Here is a 26,421-nt window from a genome sequence, read left to right as displayed (position 1 = left end):
AAAGTCCCTAGTCTTGGAAGATTACTTAAATTACATATTTTTTTTCTTTTTTTAAAATTTTGAGTGACCAGTTAATATTTATATTTACATTTTCCCCAGTTTGGAATGTCCAGTTGTGTTTTTCCGCCTCACTGCAGCGGGTCCCTGCACAGCACAAACACTCCGAGGGTGTGCAAGCATCCTCCCGATTTCACAAGCCTAAAGACAGAATTGCTTTTACACCGAGCAATCCAGAGCAGAGATGGGCGGGCTACCGATCCCAGAGAACAGAGATCAGTCCTGCTTTTTATTCACTCTCTATGTGCTCGGTGTCTGGCCGGTAGGATTCACTGTTGTGCGATGAGGAGAAAGAGTCCCTGCTGGTTTCCCATCCCCCACCCCGGGAGCGTCACCGCCAATGTGACGCCCCCTTCGGAGTCCCCAGCAAAGTTTGGACTCTTTACGTAGCCTGGACACGGACCGGCACCTACCAAGCTGCGTGACTCATCCTGTGCCCCCTACAGCAGCACTTTAACCGGATGAGCTACTTGGGGACCCCTTTAAATTACATTAATAATTTTGTAGTTTTCATTACTGGTAATTTTGTATATAAAATGACATTATAATTTCCATATTTCATGAAATGATGTACTTCAGTATAATAAACTTTGACCTTGTTGGCATTGCCGAGGGTGTGGATTTAGGGGTTATATATGTGGAGTAAGCAGGATATACTGCACACGGACTGACCTTCCTTCAGCTTGGCACCTGTTTTAAAATCAAGATGATCATTTTGCCAAGTTTTCACAAAAATAGTCCCCAGCCCCAGTGGGAGAGCAATTAATAATTATCTCTAAAGGCATTTTCCTAGTCAGCTGGAAAATAACAGTGTGTTGCTGTTTATTTACATCCATCTAATCGAGCTGTGAGAGGAATGCTTGTATTGTAAAGCCCTGGAACTTGACTTATGCCAAAGCAGTTGATGGAAAAACAAATGAGATCCTGTTCTTATTATATAGCCTAGTCTTCTGCTGTTTTGAGAAGGTGTCGAACATTTATAGATACTGTATCAAGCGAGTATTTAGGACAGTGTAGAACCATATTCATATTGAAATGTAGACTTGCAGCTGGTGGATTCTTTTAGTTGTTAAACTGTACTGTTTTTGCTTCTCATTACCTCCTGTTACTCAGTAGTATTTGTCTTTAATGTTGGATACTGTCTGGTCATACCTATTTGTATTTTGTATTAAATCTGCTGCAGTTTTGTGAGCCTCTTGGCCAGGTCACCATTGAAAATGAGAATCTGTTCTCAACTGACTTACCTGTCACATTCTAGCACATTATAGTATGTGCTAGAAAATGCGTAGGACTTAAATGCTTAGATAAAAATCTATCTTCTGGAAAGATAATCTCTTAAAAAATACTTAAGTATGTGATATAGTAATCCCTGCCTGCCATTAAGTTATTTATTACATTGGGGGCTCATATTCAGCCTTAAATTTGTCATCTGTTGCCCTCCAGAAATCAATTTTTAAAATGCCATTTTTTTTTTTTATTTAAAAAATACTTAAATAATAATTAAGTCATTTTATGGAGGTAAAGTCATGGCAATCACATTTTTTTAAATTGTCAATTAATGTTAACACTACTTTATTGAGTTTGTCTAGTGTTTATTTTTATATCTTTTTTATTTGCTTTGCTCTAAGATAGGGGTTTTCAACCGGGGGTATACGTACCCCTGGGGGTAATTCTAAGGGTCATCGGGGGTACACAGGATGACTCAGAAATGCACAAATAAAAATGCAAGTAAAAGATAATAATGATGTTGCAGTGATTTTTTAATGGTTTATACTGTATGTTCTCTAACACTGTGTATAATTGTTTATTCTTAGTTTAGCAGCTCAAAGTGAGCCGCAGATGAAAAAAAAAAAGCACGGTCTTATCACATCCACATTTTCCACTTGTACGCATGCGTGATTTCGATTGCGTGGATTTCCAGTCTGATATATCAGTGAAGCAGGCGTCTAGCGATTGTGCCTGGAGAGCGCTCTGTGCTGCTTGTGATCTTTGCTGTTTTCAACTTGTCGTATCAGTGAAGCACAGTGTTTCTGCATTTTTTAGAAGCGTAAATGCTCTGGTAAACATAAATAGTCATCACAATACTCATACTTTGACAGTTTGTGTTTTATTTATTACCACGGCTGCATTTTAGTAACAGCAATAGCGGATGGTTGAGTATGGTTTCAGTGTTTTAAATGGATGCATTTCTTACTTGCGAAAGAAAAACGAAGGAAGAAGTGCAAAGGACAAAATAATCTTTAGCTTCAATTAAAAAAAAAAAAAAGTTTATCATTGTTAGTTATTACAGTTGTATCTTGAAGTTAATGTTTTTGATACTGTACATTTTAAACGGCACACATAATTATGCTGAGGTGAGAAGTAAATAGTAACGTGATAAACATTTACAGTGCAGACTGTTTTGTATTATTTATAATAACTTTGCCGAATAGAAAGCGAGTATGAGTGTTTCCAAAGAGATTCCAAAATACTTTCTTTTAATTCTGTGCATCCAAAGACATGTAATTAAGTTTTAAGAATTAAGCCTACTGTTTGGCACTCTGTCTTAAACCAACAGTTTGTCAGTCCCAGAATGTTGTGAAAAATGATATATTACTTAAACAGGGAAAAAATAAATGTGTTCATCCATGGATAGAAATAAGACTCATATTACATAGCAGTTTCACACATTCCAGGTTTTAGTACGAGCTCGATTAGCCGTGGTGTATGGGTAACAAGCTCAAGTGTCTTAATAAACTCATAGTAAAACCAGGAATGGCTCAAACTGCTATACAGTGGGAGTCTTATTTCCATCCCTGTAATCAGATTATTCTGCCCTTTATTGCAACTGTGTTACCATTCAGTGGGCGAAAACTGTAAAGGGTGCTTTAGCTGCAACCTCTCGACAGAAGGGGTACAGCTTCAGAAAAAGTTTGAAAACCCATGTTAAGACATATGTGTATTTTCCCATGTAGCTCACAGCGATGACGATCAATTGAAGAAAGATCTGAAAGACCTGCTGAGACAGCTTCCTGATCTCCATTACTGCCTGCTGAAGTACTTGTGCCAATTCCTGACGCACGTTGAAAAACAACACAAGGACAATCGAATGACTGTGTTTAATCTGGCCACAGTGTTTGGACCAAATATTTTTCAGTAAGTAGAAATAACCCTGACGATGTTAAACAAGGTTTTAAACTCAATTTCTTACTATTAGGTGGGATCGTTAGGACTATTGCGCAGGAAGTGAATTTATAGTGCGTTGGTAGTAAATTTGCCTTCAGTGTTACAAAACAAAGCTGGCCTAGGTTTTTCTTTCTATTTTGTAACATTAAAAGTTTTCTGTTTTATATAACGTTGGGCAAATTGGAATAAAGCCCTTGATAAACCTACCTCTTAGGTTGGATGTCATATTTTCCAAGGCACTGAAACTTCTCACCATGACTCCAACATTTAATGCATGAGCTCTCTGTTCATTTCCAAGGTGGCAGAGAACACAGTGTAATCAGGCCTTTTTTAAAATCTATATTGTTTTAGTAGAAAGATCCATTGTTTTTAAATTAAAAATTAGACTCATACATAGTAAATTGGCTTTTTTCCATTCTGTAGCCAAGCCCCTAATCAGGATAATGAAAGTTAAATAGTGTTCCAGCTGTCATGTTCAATGACGCATTTACATTTAGGAAATTGGAACCTTTTGAAAAACATTGTTAAAATGTTCGTTGCTAAGCAGCTCAATTGTTTGTAGTGTCTATTGAAATTATGATGTGGCATTTTAAGGCTGTATCGTTTGCTGTCTGATTTTGACAAACCATTCACTAAAATATATTTACATAAAGGTTTGCATCATATACCACCTTTTTATCAAGCTGAATATTTGGTAAGTTTGTAGAACAAAGGCAAAGACAAACATGCTGTTGTAAACTCCTTAAAATGACTCAGCAACTATATTTCTATTAGGTTTTTCAAAGGATTTGCTGTGGAATGTAGACATTTTTCCGTGCTAGCAATTTAAGGCAGTAATTACTAGAGGTCGGCACTGGTAGAAAATGTTGAGAAAAATACCCGGGTCTTTTTCAGGTAATGATTTAAAAAAATGCTATTAAAAAAAATTACATATATTAATGTTTTAAGTATATGATACATATTTAAATACTATATAGCAGCCTACATATACATTTAGTCCCTTCAGATCTGTAGACCTGTGTAGCCTTTTTAAGTACTGGAAACATCAAAATAATAATAATAATAATAATAATAATAATAATAATAATAATAATAATAATAAACATCTCAGTTTGAATAGTTATTAATGTTAAATGCACTTCATGATGTAGGATTCTTTGCAATATCTGTTGGTCAGATTCCATTGTTGAGTGACTTCTCCACAGGGAGTGACTTCTCCAAAAGTGTGATTCTGATAAAATAAAAAAAACCTGCGCAAGCACGTTTAGTGGCAAACTGACAATCAATGCTGAGTAGGTTAGGGAATCTGCTATCCAATCAGGGCCAGGCAACAGTCCCTTTAAGAGACAGAATACATCACAACAAGGCTCTGATTTTGAATATAGACGTGGCAAGAACAACCAGCTCAAGTCAGAACAGCAAATGGTAGGTCACTCACCATGAGAATACTTAAACCATGCTTCACTACACAGGAGATTGCTGTATTAATATCTGTTAACATTCATTTGTCCACTACTTCTGGTCCTGGCTATTAGCCATGCCCTACATTATTGCTTTATGTGCGTTTCCCACTTTATGTATTTATTTTTTGGTTCTGTATCATATTGTGTGGTTTATGTATTGTCTTCCGATGGCCTGTCCTTGTATGTGCTGACTAGGTCCACATGCTGTACTAAAATTCATAAAATATTTTCATTATGTACGATAGTTTTTGTTTCAATAAACCAATTTAGCCTAACTGTTATTTCTTTTGTAATGCTTTTATGAAAATAATATTACATACCTGATATACCCTTCCTCTCAATGGATGAGTTTATAGTAATAGCAAGCATGTCATCCATGATTATTAGGGGTCTACTTAAATCGAGGAGAATTTACATATTTTTCCCAGGTAGGTTATGTAATTAAATTAGAATTCCACTGACCTGTTTAAACATTAAATAAACCTAAGCAGATAATATTTCAGAGCACTATATAAGCCTAAAAATATTGGTACTTGCTTCCTTACTAAAACAGAGTGCTGCCATTTGTTAAAGGCAAGCATGCAGTATCCCCCAGCAATTGCTGACGACATTCTCTGTCTCTGTCTTGTGAAGACTTGCCCATACATTGAGGCTGAACGTTCTGCATCCACTGAATTGGTTGGAAATATAAGGCAATGCTTTGCCAAGTTATACAGATGTGGAAATCGATTAGAAACTGTTGTATGGATTTATTTAGTTTTGTGAGTTGTGCGCATGCGTTCCAGCGAAGTATTCTGCGCAAATGCATTTGTTGGCATCCAGTGCAAACATGTCTGGAAATAACTTATATATACACCCAAGGCTATCGGTGATAGTCAAAACATTGTAATGTTTTTGCTGTCTCTTGCCTTGAAGTTACTAAAGAGTAGGAGTGGTTACTCTGAATGCACCTACATGTAATAAAAATGGCTATTGTTTCAAAAGTATAAACAACAGAGAATGTTAGCTTACCTTCATCTTCTCTGTACCTGGTTGTTTTTTTTTTTTTTTTAAGGAGCAGAATTCTCTAGTACAAAGTCATGGCGAACCAAACTTATTGCCTGTGGTACATCACTCTATTCAATTATGCCCTTGATCAAGTTTGACTCTGACATCACCATAGATTGTCGTAGATGGGGTTTCAGCACTGAAAACTAATTTTCAATATGAGCAAAAATGAACTGTTGCAAACATTATGAAAAATGTGCAATACATTTGAACTGTGCAGTTTGAAGTTATTTTATTAGTAGGAGCAATGCAAACTGTCACATATTCCAACCATTAGCATTTAAAATCTGTTTTTTGAATGATATTTATTAAAAATAGAAAGGATCAGACATGCTTATTGAGGATTTCAAAATGTCCTGTATTGTTAATAACATCTTTTGTTACATGAAAGTATCCCCCCCTGCTGCATAATGCCACAGATAGCCAAACAGAATGAAAAGTACATGCTTCTTGTTGTTCAGCTGGGATGCAAATTTCACACCAGTGTTCTGAAGAGGTTATTTCCTGCTGACATAGAGCAGTGCTGAAATTAAACAAAACATTCAACAGCTCTATGCTTTAGGTGGCTGTGCAGTAGATTTCCTATAAATACAAATGCTTTGCAGTGGAATCAGTCGTGCTGCTAGTCAAGGGTCCAGGATTGGTCAAGGTAAGTGATTATGTAAAATATAGTTTAGTAGCTTAACATCTGTGTGTTTTGCTTTTTAAATGCAAGGTATCTTTTTTTTTTTTTTTTTTTTTTTTAAATACTCAATTTTATTTTTTACATATGAATAACAGGTTTTATTTTATTATTACTTGATATTTGTTGCTAAGCAGAGGTATAGTAAACTGAAACTTTGAAAATCAGACCTGAAACTTTTGACCTGAGTGATTTTTAAAAACTCAGTGTCTGCACAGAGCTTTGTTTACGCTGTCGAACTTCGTCTCTGATACTCGTAAAGTTTAGTTCAAATCCAACGTCGCATAATTCTGGGCCTAATACTATTAATTTAAACGAAACTTTGAATAACTAATTACATGACCTGGTTTATATACCAAAATATATATATATATATATATATATATATATATATATATATATATATATATATATATATATATATATATATATATATATATAATAAACCATATGTTATATGTTGCTAATAGCATACAAAAATGAATGAAACATAAAACTTGTATATATTTATTGTTTGTCTGTTTTTTATCTGTTGCAAATATTCTAGATTAACAAGAAATGACAAACTGCTGAACTAATGTATATTTTCAGAGTATGTAACGATGTAAACCCCAACCTGCACCCAATGTATGCGCATTGGAAACTGAGGCACGGGTTGCTTGGACCACATGGTTCTGGTATAGTGAGTCAAATTATAATGGATGTTAGTGGTGGTAAAACTCGCAGGTAAACATGTATAGTGGATATTTTGCGTATTGCTATTTTATCTTGTTTCTCTTGTTTCTCCCACTGAATGCAAATACAACTTTGTGAGTTTTATATCATCAAATGCTGTTGTTATTATTTATTTATTTATTTATTTATTTATTTATTATCAGGCACCCTTATGCAGGGCGAATTACAGTTGTTACAGAATATAAGTATCACATTACAAAATATCACATTGTAAATTATCACATTTCAGAATATCACATTACAGAATATCAAATTAGAGATAAGAGCAGTTATAAATTACAGTAAAATCTGTAGCAAATAAGATCAAATTCAGATAAGAGCAAACTAAAGAATACAGTATAATTACATTTAAGAGTGAGTTTGACTAAGAGCAGTTAACTTATATTAAAAATATTTGCATATACCAGTAAAGTCCATTAAGAGCACGTAGTAAGTATGATAAATGGATAAGAACGATTTCAAAGAGCAATTACAAAAAAACGTGAATACGGATACCTGTAAGAGTAGTCAAATACAAGATGCAGGAAGTAAGCATGCAAGTAAGTAGTGGAACAATAGGAGGCAATGTGGTCCAGTGGGTAAAGTCCAGGTTTTGTAACCAGAAGGTCAGCAGTTCAAATCCCACAATATGTCCTATTGTAAGTGAATCTGCATAATTCACAGTTCACAGCCTACCTCTGTAAAGTGCTTTGTGATGGTGGTCCGCTATGAAAGGCTCCTATATAAAAATAAAGGTGTTGTTATATAGTCCAGTGTAGTTGTGAGGTTTACAGATGGTGTGTCTTGTGTTGTTGGTCAGAACCTCATTGTTTCTGAGTTCTCGTCATTGTTTGGTTGCATGCCCATGTCTTTGTTTGAATTTATTATTTCTTCTCCATTGCGCTGTGCTTGTTGAAGCAAGAGTGATAATGGTGGCAATGCTGCTGACCTGGGAGCGTCATGACATAGGAACGGGTATATTATGGGAATATATTTTTTGCACGTACCTATGTACGTGCATATTACAAGAATATATATATTTTTTTCAATATGGAGTTCTGTTTCCATGGCAACATAGAATATAATACAATTTCAGTTGAGTGATGGTATGTTGTCAGAGAAATCTGCTAGTTAAAAAAAAAAATATGTATGGATTTGTTTTTAGTTTGACAACAGAGGAAGGCTCAGGCCACCCCTGAAACAATGTAGAAATTCACAAATTGTGTACTGGAATAACATTACTTATTTGATAAAAAAGACTAGAAAAAGTTTCCAGATGTGTTTCCTCAGGTAAAACAGGTAAAATACAGGTAAAACAGGTCAAATACAAGTCCATGGGGTCTTTTTTTTTATGGTTCTGACCTTAATATCGCCGCCATTATTTTGTTTGTTTTTTTTGGAAATTTTACAGTATTTCATGTATCTAATTATTTTGCTAAGTTAGCCAATAAATCACCCCTGTGGGAAACCACCAGTTGGATTAATAGAGAATTAAAGGGCTCCACGATCATTAAAGTAGCACCCCAGGTCTCTAAAGCACTTTCATGTCTCCTCCCAGTTTTGTTAACTAACAGGGATTTTTCTATTTTCAAAGAACAGAAAGGTTAATGAAAGACGCTTTGAATATATACTGTACCTCTACAGTACGTTGGGTAACATCTACAAAATGTATTTAGTGCACAGCTGCTGCCTGAGGAGACTGCAGCTTGTGTGAAAAATCAAAGCTGTAGTGTGCTTTGTAGGCTGGTGTGTGGATTCGGAGAATGATCAATTCCATAGGACTTTGAGACCAGGGCTAATGCCTTTTTTATACAGAAATATATTTGTATGCCAGTGCCTGGAATCCCACTCTGAATTTTATCAGGCAGATGCTAGCTTTCATTTATAGATAAATCTTAGCTGAATTATGGAAAAAGATCTTGCAAAGCAAATAGCAAGTCTCATGTTTCTGGTTTATAACAGCAGTTTGCTATACTCATTCGAAGAAAAGGGCAGAGCATTTTTTTCACATCCCTATATCAAGTCTGAAGCTGTATTTTATATTTACGCTGTCTATCTACTGTAACCAAGCAGCAACTCTTGGGTTCGTTGCCTCTTTAAAAACCACTGACCTGACACAGGAAAATGCAGGTTAGCGGGGTTGTGCACTTTTATTTATAAAGCAAAACTAAATAAACAAAACAGAAACAAACACCTAGCTCTACTTGAGCAATAACTAAAATACACTGCAACCTAAACTATAAAACAGGACAGCTAAGCTGTTTACCTCTTAAACAAAAACAAACAAACAAAAACACGTAGCTTTTCATATTTATATGAATTATGCGAGTTCCAGCCCCTGACAAGAATTATCTGTAGTTTCAAATAAAACAAACATTTTGAGAATTCAACCGTCTTCCTGAGTACTACTTCCTAAACATGAGAAAGTTACAATATATTAAATGAACAGATTAAGCTTATTATGATCATTTGTGCATCTATCATGTCATTTAGATTGTGCCACCTACCAACCCTGACCTTTACCTTGCGCTCTACACTGTGTGTGTGTGTGTGTGTGGCAGGAGACCCTAACCAGTCATACTTTCATTCCAACTACATAACCGCTACGCTACACAGATTCACATCTTAACCCTTTCAACGGACTAGGCTGCTGTTTATATTTACCCGATCCAAACGGCAATACATTGCCTCAATATAGGTTAACCAATTTTGCTGTTCCCATAATGTGTGTGTGTGTGTGTGTGTTATTATCCATTAAGTGAAAAAAGAAGTGATATCTGAAACAAAAACACATTGGAAATGTGGGCAGCCTTGGCCAGCACCAAGCAAATAGACAAGTGTAAAAGCGGTGGGTGCCAAGGTTGTTTCTACTAACCTGGCTTGTGTTTTTCAGGCACAATAAAAGTGGATCGAATTTGCATCAAAAACTCAAGACAAGTTAGTTGAAACAGTTGGGGCTACCTTGGCCCCCATCGGTTTTACAGTTGTGTCTATTTGCTTTGTGCTGGGCAAGGTTGCCCCAATGGTTTCTTGAAACATGGCTTATGTTGTTGATATCTCCACTTTAAATGGCTGGGCACTTTTGATAACTTGCCTTTTTTTCACATTTCATATGTGTTTTTGTTTCAGATGGTATACAAAGAAAAATTGCAAACTCAAACTGAAACTCACATTACCAGGTTGTTCCAAAATATGTTTTTTATTGCAGTGTCCGTTCCGGGCTCGAAGGTATGAAGCAGCAGGACATTTGCAATAAAATCATGGCCAAACTGATAGCGAACTACAGAACAATTTTTGAGTCTGGGGAAGACAAAGAACAACCAACAGAAGAGATTTCTAAAGTCATTACAGTAAAAGTAAGTACGTTGTTTAACATGTGCCATTTCTCTGAATGCAAAGTAAGCATGAAGGGCTGGAAGCAGCTGTGATTCTGGATCTGAGTTCAAACTGGCAAAGCTATGAGCTACAGTGACCTCCCCACCAGCAAACTTCTTAGGCACTGTATACGAGGTTAGATCACAGCACTTGTATCCTACTACTGTACTTTGACTTAGCTGCCTGGTTCAGTGGTAAATGCAGGAGATGGACATGACTAGTGCCAAATTAAACTGGCAGTGGCTGGACTTGAACCGTGTGCTTTTCTAATACCCAAATACTGTATAGCTCTGAGAAGCTTGTCATACATTTTAGAGCCTGGTTTTACAATTTCCAGGTATTTTGGTGTTGAATAAAGAAGGGTCAGGTTAGCTGGAATCACACAGGTTATTTAGTTTTGTTTATGTTAAAAAGAAACCAATGACGTTAAACAGCTGCCAAGAATGGGGCTCAAACAATAGTTAAAGGTCAGTTCATTTTCAAAGTGAATTTCTAACATACATTGTTTTTCTTTTTTGAAAAACTTGTGTATAAAAATAATAAAATGAGTGTCAAAGGCACATTGAAAGAGATACAATTTGTCTGCAGCCACAGCTATTTAATCAGTCTGTTGACCGTTTAGCTCAGGTTTTATAGTATACTAAAAACACATATGGCAATTGGAAAGCAATGTTTTATTGTATTTGCACTTTAGAGTCTCAAGGGTAATGCAATGCTATTTTGCAATAATAAGGTTAATTTAATTTTATATATATATATATATATATATATATATATATATATATATATATATATATATATATATATATATATATATATATATTCACACAATTAACAAAATAAGGCATATGCTCAACTCAATTCCCAAATCACACTTTTTTCTTATGGGACAAAACAATCAATGCACTTTAGTTCAATGTGGTACTTTATTTATTGCAAAAAGGGTGCATATTGTGGGCACTTGAGGTAGTATAAGCACGAGAAGAATAGTTTTATGTGACCTTGAACAGTACAGTACAAAGAAAAAAAGAAACCAGATAACTACTTGTGGCAGTGTGCCCCACCCCTGTGCATATTTTTGTGTTATATGTTGTATGTATTGTGTTAACGTTGGTGTATTGTAGTTGGTACACAGGATATAAAATGGGTTATGAACAGGAGTGATTTAAAATGTATATTTGTATTTAGACACGAGGATTGCACATCACTTCACGTGCAGGTAAAACGTAATAATATGTGAGCACGGGAAATTGCACTAGATTAATTCATGTGGAGTTGTCCCGAGACTCCAATTGAATGATTGATTAGCAATTGATTCTCGGTACAGCTGCATAAAAGCAGCATGGGTTTATTCACTTGGGGTTGTGTGTTCGTAAGTGGAGAACGGGTGAGAGAGAGAGAGAGAGGAGAATTAATTTAACAATTTCTACAGTTTGCTGGAAGCTCCAGCACTGTACTTGTTTATCTGTTCGTCCACTGTTTTGTTTGTGCAGTCTGTTTTTCTGTTTTGTTCAACATTTTTATTTACAATAAACCGGCACAAGCAAGCGCCTTCATCATTTCACCTCAGTACTGTGTGTGTTTCTGTCTGGCCTGACGTCACACTATTTAATTACATTTGTATTGTTTTAGATCTGGTGTGTTTTTACTTTCTTTTAAATAAATAGAAAAAAAAACACCTTTATTTTGATAGCATTTTAAGATCTGACCAAATTCAATGTGAAAAATGTGCAAAAATGCAGAATCAGACAGGGGGCAAATACTTTTTCACGGTGCTCATATATGAGCGCCGTGAAAAAGTATTTGCCCCCTGTCTGATTTTCTGCATTTTTGCACATTTTTCACATTGAATTTGGTCAGATCTTTTTGTGGGTTGTAGTAGTATATAGAGGGAGTCTGAGAGAAAAAAAATGACACCAAAGTTTGGTGCTGCTTTCATTTGTTTGGTGTGCAAGGTAATCAAGCATGCAATCTTCAGGTGTGAAAAAGTTATTGCCCCCCCCCTAGTTAACTCAACCCAATTAAAGGGATAATTAGGGTCAGCTGTTTGAATACTTTGGTTAACAATCAGGCCTGATTTGGGCCAGCCCTGCCCAATATAAATCTGACTAACTTTGGCCTTTACCATCAGAGTGAAGTTGTCAGCACACAGGTTCTAGAGGCACAATCAAAAGAAATTCCTGAAGACCTGAAAAAAAGAGTTGTTGATGCCTATCAGTCTGGAAAGGGTTACAAAGCCATTTCTAAGGCTCTGAGAATCCACCAAACCACAGTCAGAGCTATATTGTCCAAATAGAGAAAGTTTGGGACAGTAGTGAACCTTCCCAGGAGTGTCCGCCATCTCTCCGAGAGCAAGGCGTAAAATCGTCCAGGAAGTTACAAAGAACCGTAGGACAACATCCAGGGGTCTGCAGGCCTCTCTCGCCTTGGCTAAAGTCAGTGTTCATGACTCCACCATCAGAAACACACTGGGCAAAAATGGGATTCATGGCAGAGTAGCAAGACGGAAACCACTGCTCACTAATAAGAACATTAATGCTTGTCTCAAGTTTGCCAAAAAGCAGTTCTATGGACAGATGAGTCAAAAGTGGAACTTTTTGGCCAACACTGGCGCTGCATTCCACAGCAAGAACCTCATACCAACGGTCAAGCATGCTGGTGGTAGTGTCATGATTTGGGGATGCTTTGCTGCATCAGGACCAGGACGACTTGCCATCATTGAAAGAACCATGAATTCTGCTCTGTATCAGAGAATTCTACAGGAGAATGTCAGACCGTCTGTGAGCTGAAGCTGAAGCGCAGCTGGGTCATGCAGCAAGACAGTGATCCGAAAAACACAAGCAAATCTACATCAGAATGGTTGAAGAAATTTTAAGTTTTGGAATGGCCTAGTCAAAGTCCAGACCTAAACCCCATTGAGATGTTGTGGCAGGACCTGAAACGAGCAGTTTATGCTCGATAACCCACAAATATTACTGAGTTGAAGCAGTTCTGCATGGAGGAGTGGGACCAAATTCATATATATATATAATGTCTAGTTAATACTGAGGAGAACTCTACTACCAGTATTAGACATGGGCAATTAGTGTGTCTTGTACTCTTAACAAAAGTGTTTTTGTTTATTTGGACTTGCTCCTGTATGATGGGCTTGTATATGATTTAGTTGTTTCCTTATGGAGATGTATGGCCCAATTAACTGTCATTTATTGCAGGGTGTTGAACAGGCTTTTTTATTGCAGTTCAGGAGAGGGTAATCTACAACACATTTTACAGGTCATAAAGCTTAAGGCTGTCTGTCTATATATGAATTAATGGCTTTGCTTGTTTAGAATATTTTACCAGGCGAGCCTCTTGAGAAGGAATTTTTTTTTTTCTACACATTAGAGGCAAGGATTAAATCCTTTCACAACACAAGTCAAATAGATTTAACAACTCAACGTGTTTGGTGTCCAGTGATTCATTTCAAAGAAAACAATATGATCCAGTCATATTTCTAGGAACGACCTCAGGGTTACCAGGTCTATTTAGTAGATGATGAATGAGAAGAAACCTTATTGTACATTTCAAAGGTAATTTTCAGACCAAATGCTGTATGCAACTGAAAGCAGAGTTTAAGAATCTTATGGTTGCTGATGCAAATGCTGTCTGTGTTTAAAAATGAACAGAACAAGTTTTAAAAAAAAGCATTTACACTGAACAACTGTTCATTGAGTTGTTTTATTTAAACACTCGATAGTTGTATCCCTCAATGAAGAAATCAGGAGTACTTCGTACAAGATAAAAGTTTCTGTCTTTCAGCTAAGCGTTTCAATTGAAGTGCTGTAGTGTCTAGGCCAAGGGCAACGGGACTCAGATTTGAGGGATTGCTTTTATGTTTTCCAGGAAGCAAATTTTAACACCCCACCGTCAGTGAAGTATGCAGGAATTGCTACAGAGGTGCCGACTCCAGCTCCAAGAAAGAAGAGGGTGGGTATCAGGAGTCAATGTTTCTGCAAACATGTTTGGGAATATTCTACAGATTATACCATTGAACATTTAAAAGGAACTGTAAAAACAAACCATTTTTCTTTTCCAACAGTTAATGAAGGACACAGATGCACACGACAATACAGAATTCAAGTTTCTCTGTTCCATGTCTGCACTTAATCTAAATGCAGTTGTGTGCTACAAAGGGTATATGGCTAAGATGTAAACACTTTCTATAATTGCTTTTAGGAAGCAAACTCTAATGTACCTGAACCTTTGAAGTTGTCAAGTGGAATTGCTACAGAAGTACCAACTCCAGTTCCACCAAAGAAAAAGGTACAGTAGGCATCTGGGACAACTGTAGACAATATCCACAAAATAATACAAGCAGCAAACGCTCTTTTTATTATATATTATATATATATCTATATATATATATATATATATATATATTACTGAAATTGTGGAGAAAATTATACATAAGAACAGCATTGTTGCTTGTATTTTTTTTAATGAATGTATACACTTCCCTCTGTTCAGTTCACTACGGAAGAGAATTTTTGAATCACATGGGAATTTATCGGCAGTCCTGAGTAGTGATGTCATGTAGTTAAGACTGTGTGCTGTCTAGCTTTATGTTGATAAGGATTCACAAAGTCGAAACTAAAGGTCACAAACATGCTTGCTGGTTTTCCAAAAGGGAAAAAGGATACTGCTACTGTACATCAATGACCTAGAAAGCAGCTTTGTGTCTTACGCTAGGCAAGTAAGTATATATATATATATATATATATATATATATATATATATATATATATATATATATATATATATATATATATATATATATATATATATATATATATTATTTTTTTACTTTTATCAAAATACTAAGGTTTTGGATTTTTATATTTAAAACTTTCAAGCCTTAATTCTAAATGTGACTAAATTGACATGAAGTGCAAGATCTTCAAAATAGTTAACTCCTGGTGCCAGTTGTACTAATGAGTTCAAAAAACAGGATCGGATCTCAGGATCACTGGAGCCGGATCATGCAAAGGTGTTTTACTAAGCGGATCTGGATCTGCCTCCACTGATTCATAATCTTGATCCGATCCTGGAGCTGCATGCGCCGTAACTAGGTAAACTAACCAATGACAAGCGAAGGAACCCGGCTGTCAAATTTGTCTGTCTGAGATCACAGTAATGTTCGAAAAAACGGTAAACAGATGGACAGAGATAGAGCAGCATTGCATTCATTATGCATATGTAAATCCAGGTTACTGTTTCCAAAACACTTTATTTTATGTCAACAACTGGAAAATGTTTTCATTTTTTAACTCACCGTAGCTTGTTGACCATTACACTGACGTTTTTAATGGTCTACGTGCAGTTTAACTTTTCTTATTAAACTGAAATAGTAAATTTGCAATGAATTTTGTGTTTTATATATATATATATATATATATATATATATCTATATATATATTATAATATATATATATTGGTGTTACCATGACAAACATTATCGTAGTATGATAGAACACAATAACACAAAATATTCTTAATAAAGTTAAGTTCTTACCTGTAAACAACAGAAACATGTTTAAAGTTTGGAACTCGCAACTGGCTTGGTGTTATTTTCCATTGTCATCGATACACTGCGGCTTGAGGTCTTGAACTTTTCAGTGGATTGAGCTGAAAGTACTTTTTAAAAACACTCTTATTATACCAACACAGTACTAGAATCATTTTAATAGCAATGCTGTATTTATCTTGCGCATTTAAATTGTGGGAAAACCTCAACGTTTGTAAAAATAGATTAAGGTCAGTTCTCATACCTCCCATTAACTTTGCCTCATGCCACACTCGCTCTAGCGTTGAGCTACAGAGCGCATTTCAACATAATAATTGGAGGTCTCAAACCTCCGCTGGTAAAAGTAGAGTTTGGGATGAGATTGCTGTAGGTCTTCTTCATATGCACGCTAATTGATAGATATACTTTTAGAGTGATTTTTAGATTTAATTAAACAATTAGCCATTCGTTAAAATCGGTGAAACGTGATTTGTCAACACATACTAGGTAGCAGTTAGTAATTGTTATGCACATGTCTGGGATTTATTTGTGTGTTAGGAGCAACTGAATGAAATAATTCCAGTGTATATTTTTGCTGACCAAATCAAAAATCAAAAAAAGCTTTAGAAAGTATGGACGCAATAATATTTTTAGAATTGGTTGTATATTTTGACATGTAGATATTTGGCTTGTTTAGCAATGTGTGTTTAAATTGTACCAAACTGATGTTTTTTCTTTTTCTTTTTTTTTTAATGAAAATTGATATTACAGTAGGCATAATCTGCAACAGGCATGATGTAAACATAAAGCAGTAAACCTAATTTTGCCGAACACGAAACACACGCTGTTGTGTTACAGTCTACACACAGTTCCTTCATTTTAAAACATTAGATCAAGCTCTGATCAGACTCTTATCCTGCTCTGAAGCAAGATCGAAATAGGATCAGATTTTGAGCCAAATCTGAGCTCAGGATCCGTGCTGATCCATTTAATACAACACAAAACGTCACAGGGAACAGGATCGGAGCTTGGATCCAGGATCGGATCTCTTTAGTACAGGGGTCACCAACCCTGGTCCTGGAGAGCTACTGTGGCTGCTGGTTTTAGTTCTAACCAGTCTCAGTTATTGAACCAATTGGCTAAATTAGCCAAGATTAACAGGTGTTCCAGATACTTAGCCACTGATGATATAAAGACACCTATAAAACCTGGTGGATAGGGGCTCTCCAGAACCAGGGTTGGAGACCCCTGCTTTAGTACAACTGGCCCCTGGGGTCCCCGAGTGGCTCACCTGGTAAAAGCACGCCCGCATGGTATGCTGGGTGAGCCATTCTGTCAGGAGAGCGCAGGGGAGCCTCGGGTAAGGAAGGCCAAACTGGAACGGACTGTTTCTCCTCATCGCGCTAGCCTGCTTGGCCAGGCGCTTGTTGTTCATAAACATTTCCAGACGTGCAGGAGGATGGCATTGTTGTAACATCTCTTATCAGTGTAATGCAGATTTAGTGTTAACTTGCTGATATTTGTGTTGTGCTGTATTAACATCATAATAATAATAATAATAATAATAATAATAATAATAATAATAATAATAATAATAATAATAATAAAAAAATACATAATTTGAAGAATAAAATTAAAACAAAAATAGATTTTTAAAAAAATAATAATTTTGCCACCTCTTGTGCAGCCACATCGTCTTTTAAATTTAATGAAATGCCTCAGGTTGTAGAGCTTGCCAAAGCAGAGCGGAGGGCACTTTACAAACAGCTGTAGGAAGGTCATTAACAGAGCCTCTTCAGAGTAAATGTTTTTGCCATTATGCTATAAAATGGGTCCTTTGATTTGATCATATCAAACAATGGTCCGGAAGATCAGAAGCAATCAGAACAACCACCATTCGTAACCTTTTATTTATTTATTTATTTTCTCCCTGTGATAGAAATGTTTTGTACTATATATATACACACACACACACACACACACACACACACACACACACACACACAGCTCTGGAAAAAATTAAGAGACCACTGCAAAATTATAAGTTTCTCTGGTTTTACTATTTCTAGGTATGTGTTGTATGTATGTATGTATGTATTTTGTTTTATTCTATAAACTAGTGACAACATTTCTCCCAAATTCCAAATAAAAATATTGTCATTTAGAGCATTTATTTGTAGAAAATGACAACTGGAAAATAACAAAAAAGATGCAGTGTTGTCAGACCTCGAATAATGCAAAGAAAATAAGTTCAGATTCATTTTTAAACAACACAATACTAATGTTTTAACTTAGGAAGAGTTCAGAAATCAATATTTGGTGGAATAACCCTGATTTTCAATCACAGCTTTCATGCGTCTTGGCATGCTCTCCACCAGTCTTTCACATTGATGTTGGGTGACTTTGTGCCACTCCTGGCGCAAAAATTCAAGCAGCTCAGCTTTGTTTGATGGCTTGTGACCATCCATCTTCCTCTTGATCACATTCCAGAGGTTTTCAATGGGGTTCACGTTTATTCCACCAAATATTGATCAGCTATCTGCTTCTGGTGGTGTCTGGTCACAATTAACTATATATAATCTTTGGAAACTGTGGCAAGTAATATTTTACAGTATGTCTAATGGGTGTCAGTAGGGTTTAAAGGAGGAAATGCATAATGGATTGGTTTTGGTGCTATCTTTCTTTACCAAGCGTCTAGATATAGAGATCATGTCCTTTCTCTAACACTGTTGTTGTTTTTTTGTTGTGTGATGCATTTACTACACCAGTGAGACTGCAGGATAGTATAGTAGTGTCATTGTAGTACACATAGCTTTTCATTGGCGATTAAACAGTTTATTTCAATTGCAGGCGCAACAAGAACTGTGATTTAAAAAAAATAACATTGTTTTGAGTGTGTGTGTGTGTGCCTTCAGAACTTCCTGAGTCAACTGTGATAAGCATCATTGTGTTTGGTTTTGTTTCTGTCTATAACTGAGCCTGTATTTATACTGCGTTCTTATTACGATGGTCTTCTTTTTCCCTTAGATTACAAAATCAAAGAGTGAAGGCGCACTCAAGCCTGTACCCCAGCCTGGGCAATCAGCAGGGATCCCACAGGTCAGGCTGAGAATGTCAGAAAGAGCCCACAGTCTGGAAGAGATGGAACGAGCTGATGAGATGGCTGAAAATATTGTGAAGAGTACAGAGTCTCTGACCAGGTAAGTGTTCAGGGTTTGTTTAATTTCTTTTGCTCAGCGTTACATAAAGAGGATTCTGAGTCAGTTTAAGATTATGAAATTCACAAGTTTACCTCAGCTGTGTTTTACAATTATTATTTTTACTTATTTTAACATGTGGAAATCCTACGATAAAGCTGAAATTGGAAGGAGTTAGCTCAATAGACACTGTAATAACAATGTATCTAACAATATATCAAGGGCTTTTTTTATATTACTGGTTTCAGACTTCAGTAGCATTGTATAGTTGCATTGTATTGTCTTATACACGAGCTATTTAGGGGCCAGTTTAAAAAATACAAAATGAGTGTGTCAGTGCGAACTGTGACAACGCCATTCAGGCTTCAAGACACCATTCTCTTATCTAGTCAAACCAGTCCAAGTCATTGCCTGTTATAATAATCAGTATTTAGGTTGATCATGCTCCAAGTGTCACCTGCTGATTTTTACAGCATTATTTAACAGAATTGATCTGCACTGTTACATTCAACAAAGCAAACTTGGAGCAGGAGCTTTGCTTCGTTTAGAAAAGCAACAGGCATACAATTGAATTGTTTTCTCCAATCTGTGCGTTTATTGTGAAATTCAAAATGCAGAACAAAATAAGAACAAGACCCACGGTTGATACAACCTGTGTTGCTTGTTTGCGTTGCATTGTAAAAACGTTGGGGGGGGAAAAACTTTGTTTGTAACTAATTTGTGGGTGTTTTCAATGCAAATATAAAATAATCCAACAAGTTTGATCCACTAGGGAGAGTCATGAGCCGTCTTATTTACTATAAACACCATTAGACATAATCAACAGTAGACGTTACATGGTAGTGGCTACGGTAGGAAAAGTCAGACAGAAATCACAGATGCATATTTGTAATAGACAACAAGTGCCAGTGCTGTATCATATTTTTTGCACCTTCATGTGATTCATCAGGTTAAGCTCATACACATTTGTTGAATTAAATTATTTAAAAGATGTGGAACTACAAGAGCTTATATTATGTATTTTGTCGATTTTTTAAAAATATTATTCTTTTACAGACAGTACGGAGGAAGATAATGACCACTGTGTATCTGTCTGGTTTTATTGAAACAGCTTTCTTTTTCTGTACCCAAGCAGGCATAAATACCTCAGACAGGCTTCCCAATCTGTGCATCCGTGTGTGTGTGTGTGTGTGTGTGTGTGTATGACACGTGCCCAAGCAGTGAGAAATTTACAGCTAAAAAACCTCCAAACTTGTGAACTGATCAGTCTACCGGACATCCCACTTTCAACCGGAAGGATGCAATGAAGCATGCGTGCAATGCAACCAGACAGGCACTCCTAAAGAGGCGTGCTGGTCATGGAGAAGGCAAAATGACTGCACCAACAAATGTATCCAGAAAAGTGAGGCAGATTTCAAAACAAGTACAGGCAATTTTACTAGGAACATTTTTAGTTTTAAACAAAGCACAGTTTTGTTTTCCCCTCTCCAAGCCAAAGGTGGCTGAATGACTGAGCAAGCTGCATGAATGCATTTTGCTTAAAAACAAGCACTACGTTAGCCCAGGTTCCCTTTCGGGTACAAAATGTAATCATTACTGAATGGGTGTTTACCTCCCAAAGACCCAAATCCTGAATATTTTATGTCAAAGCTGCTCTTTGAGCCTGTGATGCAGTCGTGACCCCACCCCTGAGGGATCAAAAGAACTGCGCTCACAGATCTGTGTCATTTCTTCTTTCAAGACTGACCTGATGGGAGAGGCTTGTTGAGATAAGTACATTGTTGCTTATATCTGTATATATATATATTTTACACATTTTGTATGTGATAATTAAACAAATCACTGTAATAGTTTATTTATGCATATTTGTGTGCACTACAGCCTGTTGCTAGTTACGTCCCACTGTGCGCTGTGTGAAACCAGTGGCTCGTGTCGCTGTTTCCCAGGGACCCGGCAACATAAGTCGGCTGACTTTGTGCTGTCCCCACAGGCTGCAAAGCTTCGGCTGGATGCATTTAATATTATTTATGCAGTTGATGTACGTCACCCACTCGATATTTTACGGGTGTCGGGGTCCAATATAAATCTGCTGTTTATCGAGGACCGCGATATAGCGAGGGACCCATAGAGAAACAAATAGGCCAACAAATAAATACTGTACCACCACTCCCACGTATTATCGGGTGTGTCAGGGTCCAGTATAAATCATTTTTCGTATAAAAAGCAGCACACCGTTTTAATTCATACAGCGGAGGGTAATTGCTTCAGTCTCCAATTAATTTCATGAGTCTTCCTCTCCTTTCTCAAATGCACAAACCCGCTGCGTTGAAGTAATCCATTCCCAACATAGGAGGCTTGTTGCTAGGGAGCTGATGTCACTGCCGTGTGGCTTTCGCTAGTGCATTGTTGCCACAAGTGAAACTAAAGTAAAGACAAGCTGGCTAAAGTAAAAACTGCTTCAGCAAGTACATATTTAATTTGCTTTATGTTATTGTGCAATACATGTGTATATGATAACAGTACAATAGCAATGCTTTGTTTTTAATTGTTTTGTACATTTCTGTTTGTGATTGCAGTGCGAAATAAAACAAACAGCAATTCTAAGTGCCTATGTACAGTATATTGCAGCTAAGGCATACGCAGTTTGACAGTATAAATTGGTAGCCAATTCCAAGACCGCGATATATCCGAATCCACTGTATAACGAGGGGTGGGTGAATTACCGTTTTGTGTTGTGAAAATTTTTCTCGTTGTGTTTTTTCTGTGTTTCACAGATACCACACGCAGACCTGTCTGTAACGTGGTGCTCCTCACACGTGCAGTAAGAGCAGCTGCTGGGCTCAGCAGTACTGTGCAGGACCAAGATACTCGCTTCGGCTTGTTGTTGCTTGCATTTACAACCACAGTATCTCAATGCCGTTTTGGTGACCAGCTATTTTAGCATCACCATTGCGAAGGCTGTTAGTTCATTCTAACAAGCAGGCTTCCTCAGTCTCGCGTTGGTTTTGCCAGTGGCTTTTACAGGTGGGCATCCCTGTGCATTGCTGCCGGCGGTGACTGCGACCCGCTGGACCAGTACCGAGGTCACTGACCCGATCCAACCCGGTACTGAACTGGGATCAAGGCTACCGCACCAGTACCAACCTGGTGTTAAGTACATCGAACCGGTGCCGAAAAGACCTGGTACCGAAACCACTAGTACGTAACCAGTATCGAAGTCACTGAACTGGTGCTGAACCAAACTGGTGCCTACCAGGTTCTGAACCAGTACCGACCCCGGTGTTTAGTACACCAAACCGACCCAGTACTGACCGACCCAGTGCCAAGGTCACCGAACGGGCACTGATATATAAGCAGATTGAGGCAACAGCTGTACAACCCTATACTGTACATTGCATTGTTTGCTCCTTGCATTATGCCCGGGTTCTGTTTCTGTGAGGCACACAAGGCCAGTCTTCCTATGAAGGACAAGTATGGCAGGTGCTCTTCCTGCCAGGGGCCAGAGCATGCCAAGGAGGCATGCTGGTTAGTCGCAGCTCTTGCAAATTTTGTGTCCCTTTCTCCAAGCGCACGCTTGAGAAGATGCTATCTTGCAGCTCTAAGGAACGTTCTGTGTCCCTTACTCCTGCACAGCACTCTGTGCTAAGGGAGTGCGGATGACCCACCCAGGAAAGTAGCCCAAGCTACTTCCTCATTCTCCTCAAGTTCTGCCTCTCCTTCCCCTCCCCTGTGGAAGAGGAGTCACCGTTCCAAGCAATTGGCAGACTCTGAGCAGGTGGAGATAATCAGGGCAGCTGTTTCCCACCAGAGAACTGTTCTTGCTGTACTGCTGCAGGAGCGCTCTGCAAAACCTGCCCGCCTGCCCCCTTGGGGTCTCATGGGGCTGTGAACACAGATTGGCCACAGGAGGTCATACTGTCCATTGCAACCTCTGAGGAGGTGGGAGAACAGTAACTGCCCTTCCTGTCTGATCATGTGGAGTCGGGCGGCACGGACCCAACGGTAAAGCTTTCTCTGTCGGCAGAGCTGTTACCTCTAATCAAAAAGCCACAGCAACCTTGCAAGTGCTCTGTCCTACAGCAGGGAAAACAAGGCAATCCATTATTGATGATGAGCCTACCCCTCAGACATGGTGTCTGCCTTGTGAGTTCAACACCACGGCTTGTCCCATGGCAGTTTATACTGCAATTTTTGCAGGACCTTTTTAACGAGGGGAAATCCCACTCCTTGTTAAAGGTCTATCTGGCAGCTATTTTAGCTTGTCATGTCAAGATTGACTGTCTCCCCATGGCAACTTTTGAAAGGGACTCGACGGCTTCGTCTGCCTATGAGGGACATTGTTCCCTGCTGAAGGTTAAACGTGGTGTGTAATGCACTCATGAAGCCTCCATTTCAACCCCTGCATTCAGCTGAGCTGAAATTGCTATCTTTTAAAGCGTCTTTCTTGCTTGCTATCACCTCTGCAAAGCGGGTGAGTGAGATGCAGGCATTCTGTATTGTAAAAGCTTGCTTATTTTTTTTACAGAGGCCAGGACATGGGTCACGCTCTGTACCAATCCTGCCTATCTCGGCTTTCCATGTCAACCAGTCTGTGGAATCTCCGGGGGCTTTCCATCCACTTCCTTTCCAGTCTGACAGGGAGTGACGACCCCATATGCTCTGTCCAGTTCGGGCCCTGGCTTATTATGTTGACAGGACAAACAGTTGGAGCAGTCTGACCAGTTTTTTGTCTGCTATGTGGCAAAGTCATGTAGTCAAGCCCTGTCTAAGCAGCAGCAGCTGTCCAAGTGGATAGCAGACACTGTCAGGATTGCCTGTGCGCTGGCCAACGTACCTCTTCTAGTAAAGCTCACTGCCCATTCCACCAGGGGCCTTGCAACTTCATGAGCTCTATTCTAGGGTGCATCTGCCAAGGCTATGTGGTCGTGTGGGTTACTGCCAATACCTTTACTAGGTTCTACAGACTAAATGTCGTGGATCCTCAAAACCCTGTTTCAAAGAGCAGCTTAGTATAAATTATTCAGGATTCAGGTCTTTAGGAGGTAAACACCCATTCAGTAATGCTTGCATTTCTATTTCAGGGAACCAGGGTTATGATTATAACCTAATTTTTTCCTGGACTTTTAAACCTGTGTTTTTGCTACAGTTGCAATTTTCATGGTAGCTTAACCCTTTGCGGTCCATTTATTCAGCGCCTGTCAGGTGCGCAGGGTCCAGTTTATTTTCACACACTCTGTTTATTTTACACACGCTGTTTAAAAGTATTTTTTTCACAGTAAAACAGGCTTAAAAAGGTACTGCATATCGACAGGACACTCAGTACTGCATCTCCAGCCCTGCCTCGTAGTCATGCATACTGATAAATCATCTCCTGATCGTTTTATCACCAAACTCCTCAATAATGCAATCCAAACATAAAACATCTCAAAAGGCTCTACAAATGATGTCAGGGTCCGACATCGGACCGGAAAGGGAAAATTGAAATGTCGGACCTGGTCTGACATAGGACCACAAAGGGTTAAATATAGACTTTTTTTAGTTTTATAGTATAGACTTTAGAGCAGTAACACTGTGAGCATTGCATTACAGTGCTATATCCTTGTATGATTCGCAGAGATTAAGGCTATATATACTGTAGCAGGTGTACACATTTATTAAAACCATTGAAAACTCTGAACAACCTCCATTCCCAAGGTGTTCATAACTCCAAGGTTCTACTGTAGATGATATTAAAAACAGTCCAAACATCCACAATAATAGACAGACACTCAAACTTTTCAGTACAGGGTGCAGAGTTTCACTGCCATATACATACATATGTAGTTAGTGTCAGTGACCCCCCTGCCCATCTGTTTGGACACTTTCCCATTGGCATTTAAAGCCTTCTGCTAAAACACTAAAGAATTTAGAGCATCTACAAATGTATGCTGCTTGCATCTTTAACACCAATGATCATACAGCATATTCACATTGAATTATAATATATGGATGAAACCCTACCTGACAGCTTTTATTGCTGATCTAAATTTAGTCATGTTAACAAGTAGCAGGGTGTGTTTTTTTTGTAGTCCTGATTTAGTACTTCCAAACCAAGGGAAAGGCCAGTTGGCAGAAAAGTCCACTGCTCCTTAGCTAAATACAACAGTACAAATAATAAACTGCACAGTGATCTTTGTTAAAGTATTGTTTGTATGCAGGGCAGTATACCGTGTTTTCTGATTCATGTTTTATATTATGCTATCTATTTGAAATGGGGATAACACAGGTACTATTTAGCTAATTTAACGTTTATAATTTGATAAACAAATCCAGTATTGGGTAAGAAATAAGTTTTTACAGTGTTAGTCAAGTCTAATGTTGTGCACATTTTTGGTTGTTTTGTGTTCAATACTATGCACCTGTCTAAGATGCAAAAAAAAAAAAAGATAGCAATTAGAATTTTTCTGTTTTAGAAAAAGTGTACTGTAAAATATTTTCCTTCATTGACACACAGCTGCATTTATTGTAGCTGAATAAGGTCTTAGTACGTAGCTGTAAAAATTATTAATCAAATAGGAAAACCATAAAGGTGCAATAACCCAACCTGAACCTTAAAAACACATTCTTGCCTCACATTAGCATAACAACATTCTCACAAGTCCTGTATTGTATGGCTTTTGATCTTTTTTGTTCTCCACACTTATTTTCTCATAGATTTTTCTTTTCCTGGGTTAATGGGTTCTCTCCTGTGCCTCACACCTGTAAGCATTTTAGTGAATGGGGAAAGACAACTAATTACTAATTTACATTGTCATGGTGGGCTGATGCTCTTTTCCTTGAGTCCAACGGCTCAAAAAGAAGACAGTAACTAAACAACTAGTTAGTAATTGACTCCAGTGTGTGTATGTACTTGCTGCTTCCTCGGTTCATTGATTATGATGCATTGTTTGGAACTAGCCATCAGTTACTATGGAGAGGGTTCTGATTTCACCCTTGATAAGCGGAGACTTGGCCTTGACAATTTTTACAAGTGAAACTCTTTATTAATAAGACTAGATTTGTCTTTTTATAAAGCACAAATGGAAGATATGTGTTTTTCGTTAATGCACGGTATTTTAATCAAAATTGGAATTTAGACTGACATGCCATTTTGCCACATGCCACATTTGACATGCAAGTGTGTTCATTCATTCTTCTAGC

The 26,421-nt window shown here is 37.7% G+C and overlaps 1 protein-coding gene across 7 annotated transcripts in view; it reads left to right on the top strand.

Annotated features, from left to right (window-relative positions):
- The window catches only part of LOC121320935 (protein FAM13A-like), an 80,130-nt gene that overhangs the window by 10,507 nt on the left and 43,202 nt on the right, over nucleotides 1-26,421 (top strand). For 6 of the 7 annotated variants that reach the window (XM_041259778.1, XM_041259768.1, XM_041259761.1 and 3 more), the window contains exons 4-8: nucleotides 3,012-3,192; nucleotides 10,337-10,484; nucleotides 14,386-14,469; nucleotides 14,719-14,805; nucleotides 19,073-19,245. In XM_041259778.1, coding sequence (XP_041115712.1) covers nucleotides 3,012-3,192; nucleotides 10,337-10,484; nucleotides 14,386-14,469; nucleotides 14,719-14,805; nucleotides 19,073-19,245 — 673 coding nt within the window. The remainder of the gene's footprint in view (nucleotides 1-3,011; nucleotides 3,193-10,336; nucleotides 10,485-14,385; nucleotides 14,470-14,718; nucleotides 14,806-19,072; nucleotides 19,246-26,421) is intronic. The other variant, XM_041259796.1, reaches the window with a different exon arrangement.

This window comes from Polyodon spathula, chromosome 1 (assembly GCF_017654505.1).
Source record: "Polyodon spathula isolate WHYD16114869_AA chromosome 1, ASM1765450v1, whole genome shotgun sequence".
Taxonomy (NCBI): Eukaryota; Metazoa; Chordata; class Actinopteri; order Acipenseriformes; family Polyodontidae; genus Polyodon; species Polyodon spathula.
Note: the sequence above shows the minus strand (reverse complement) of the source record. Positions and strands in the feature narration are given on the sequence as shown.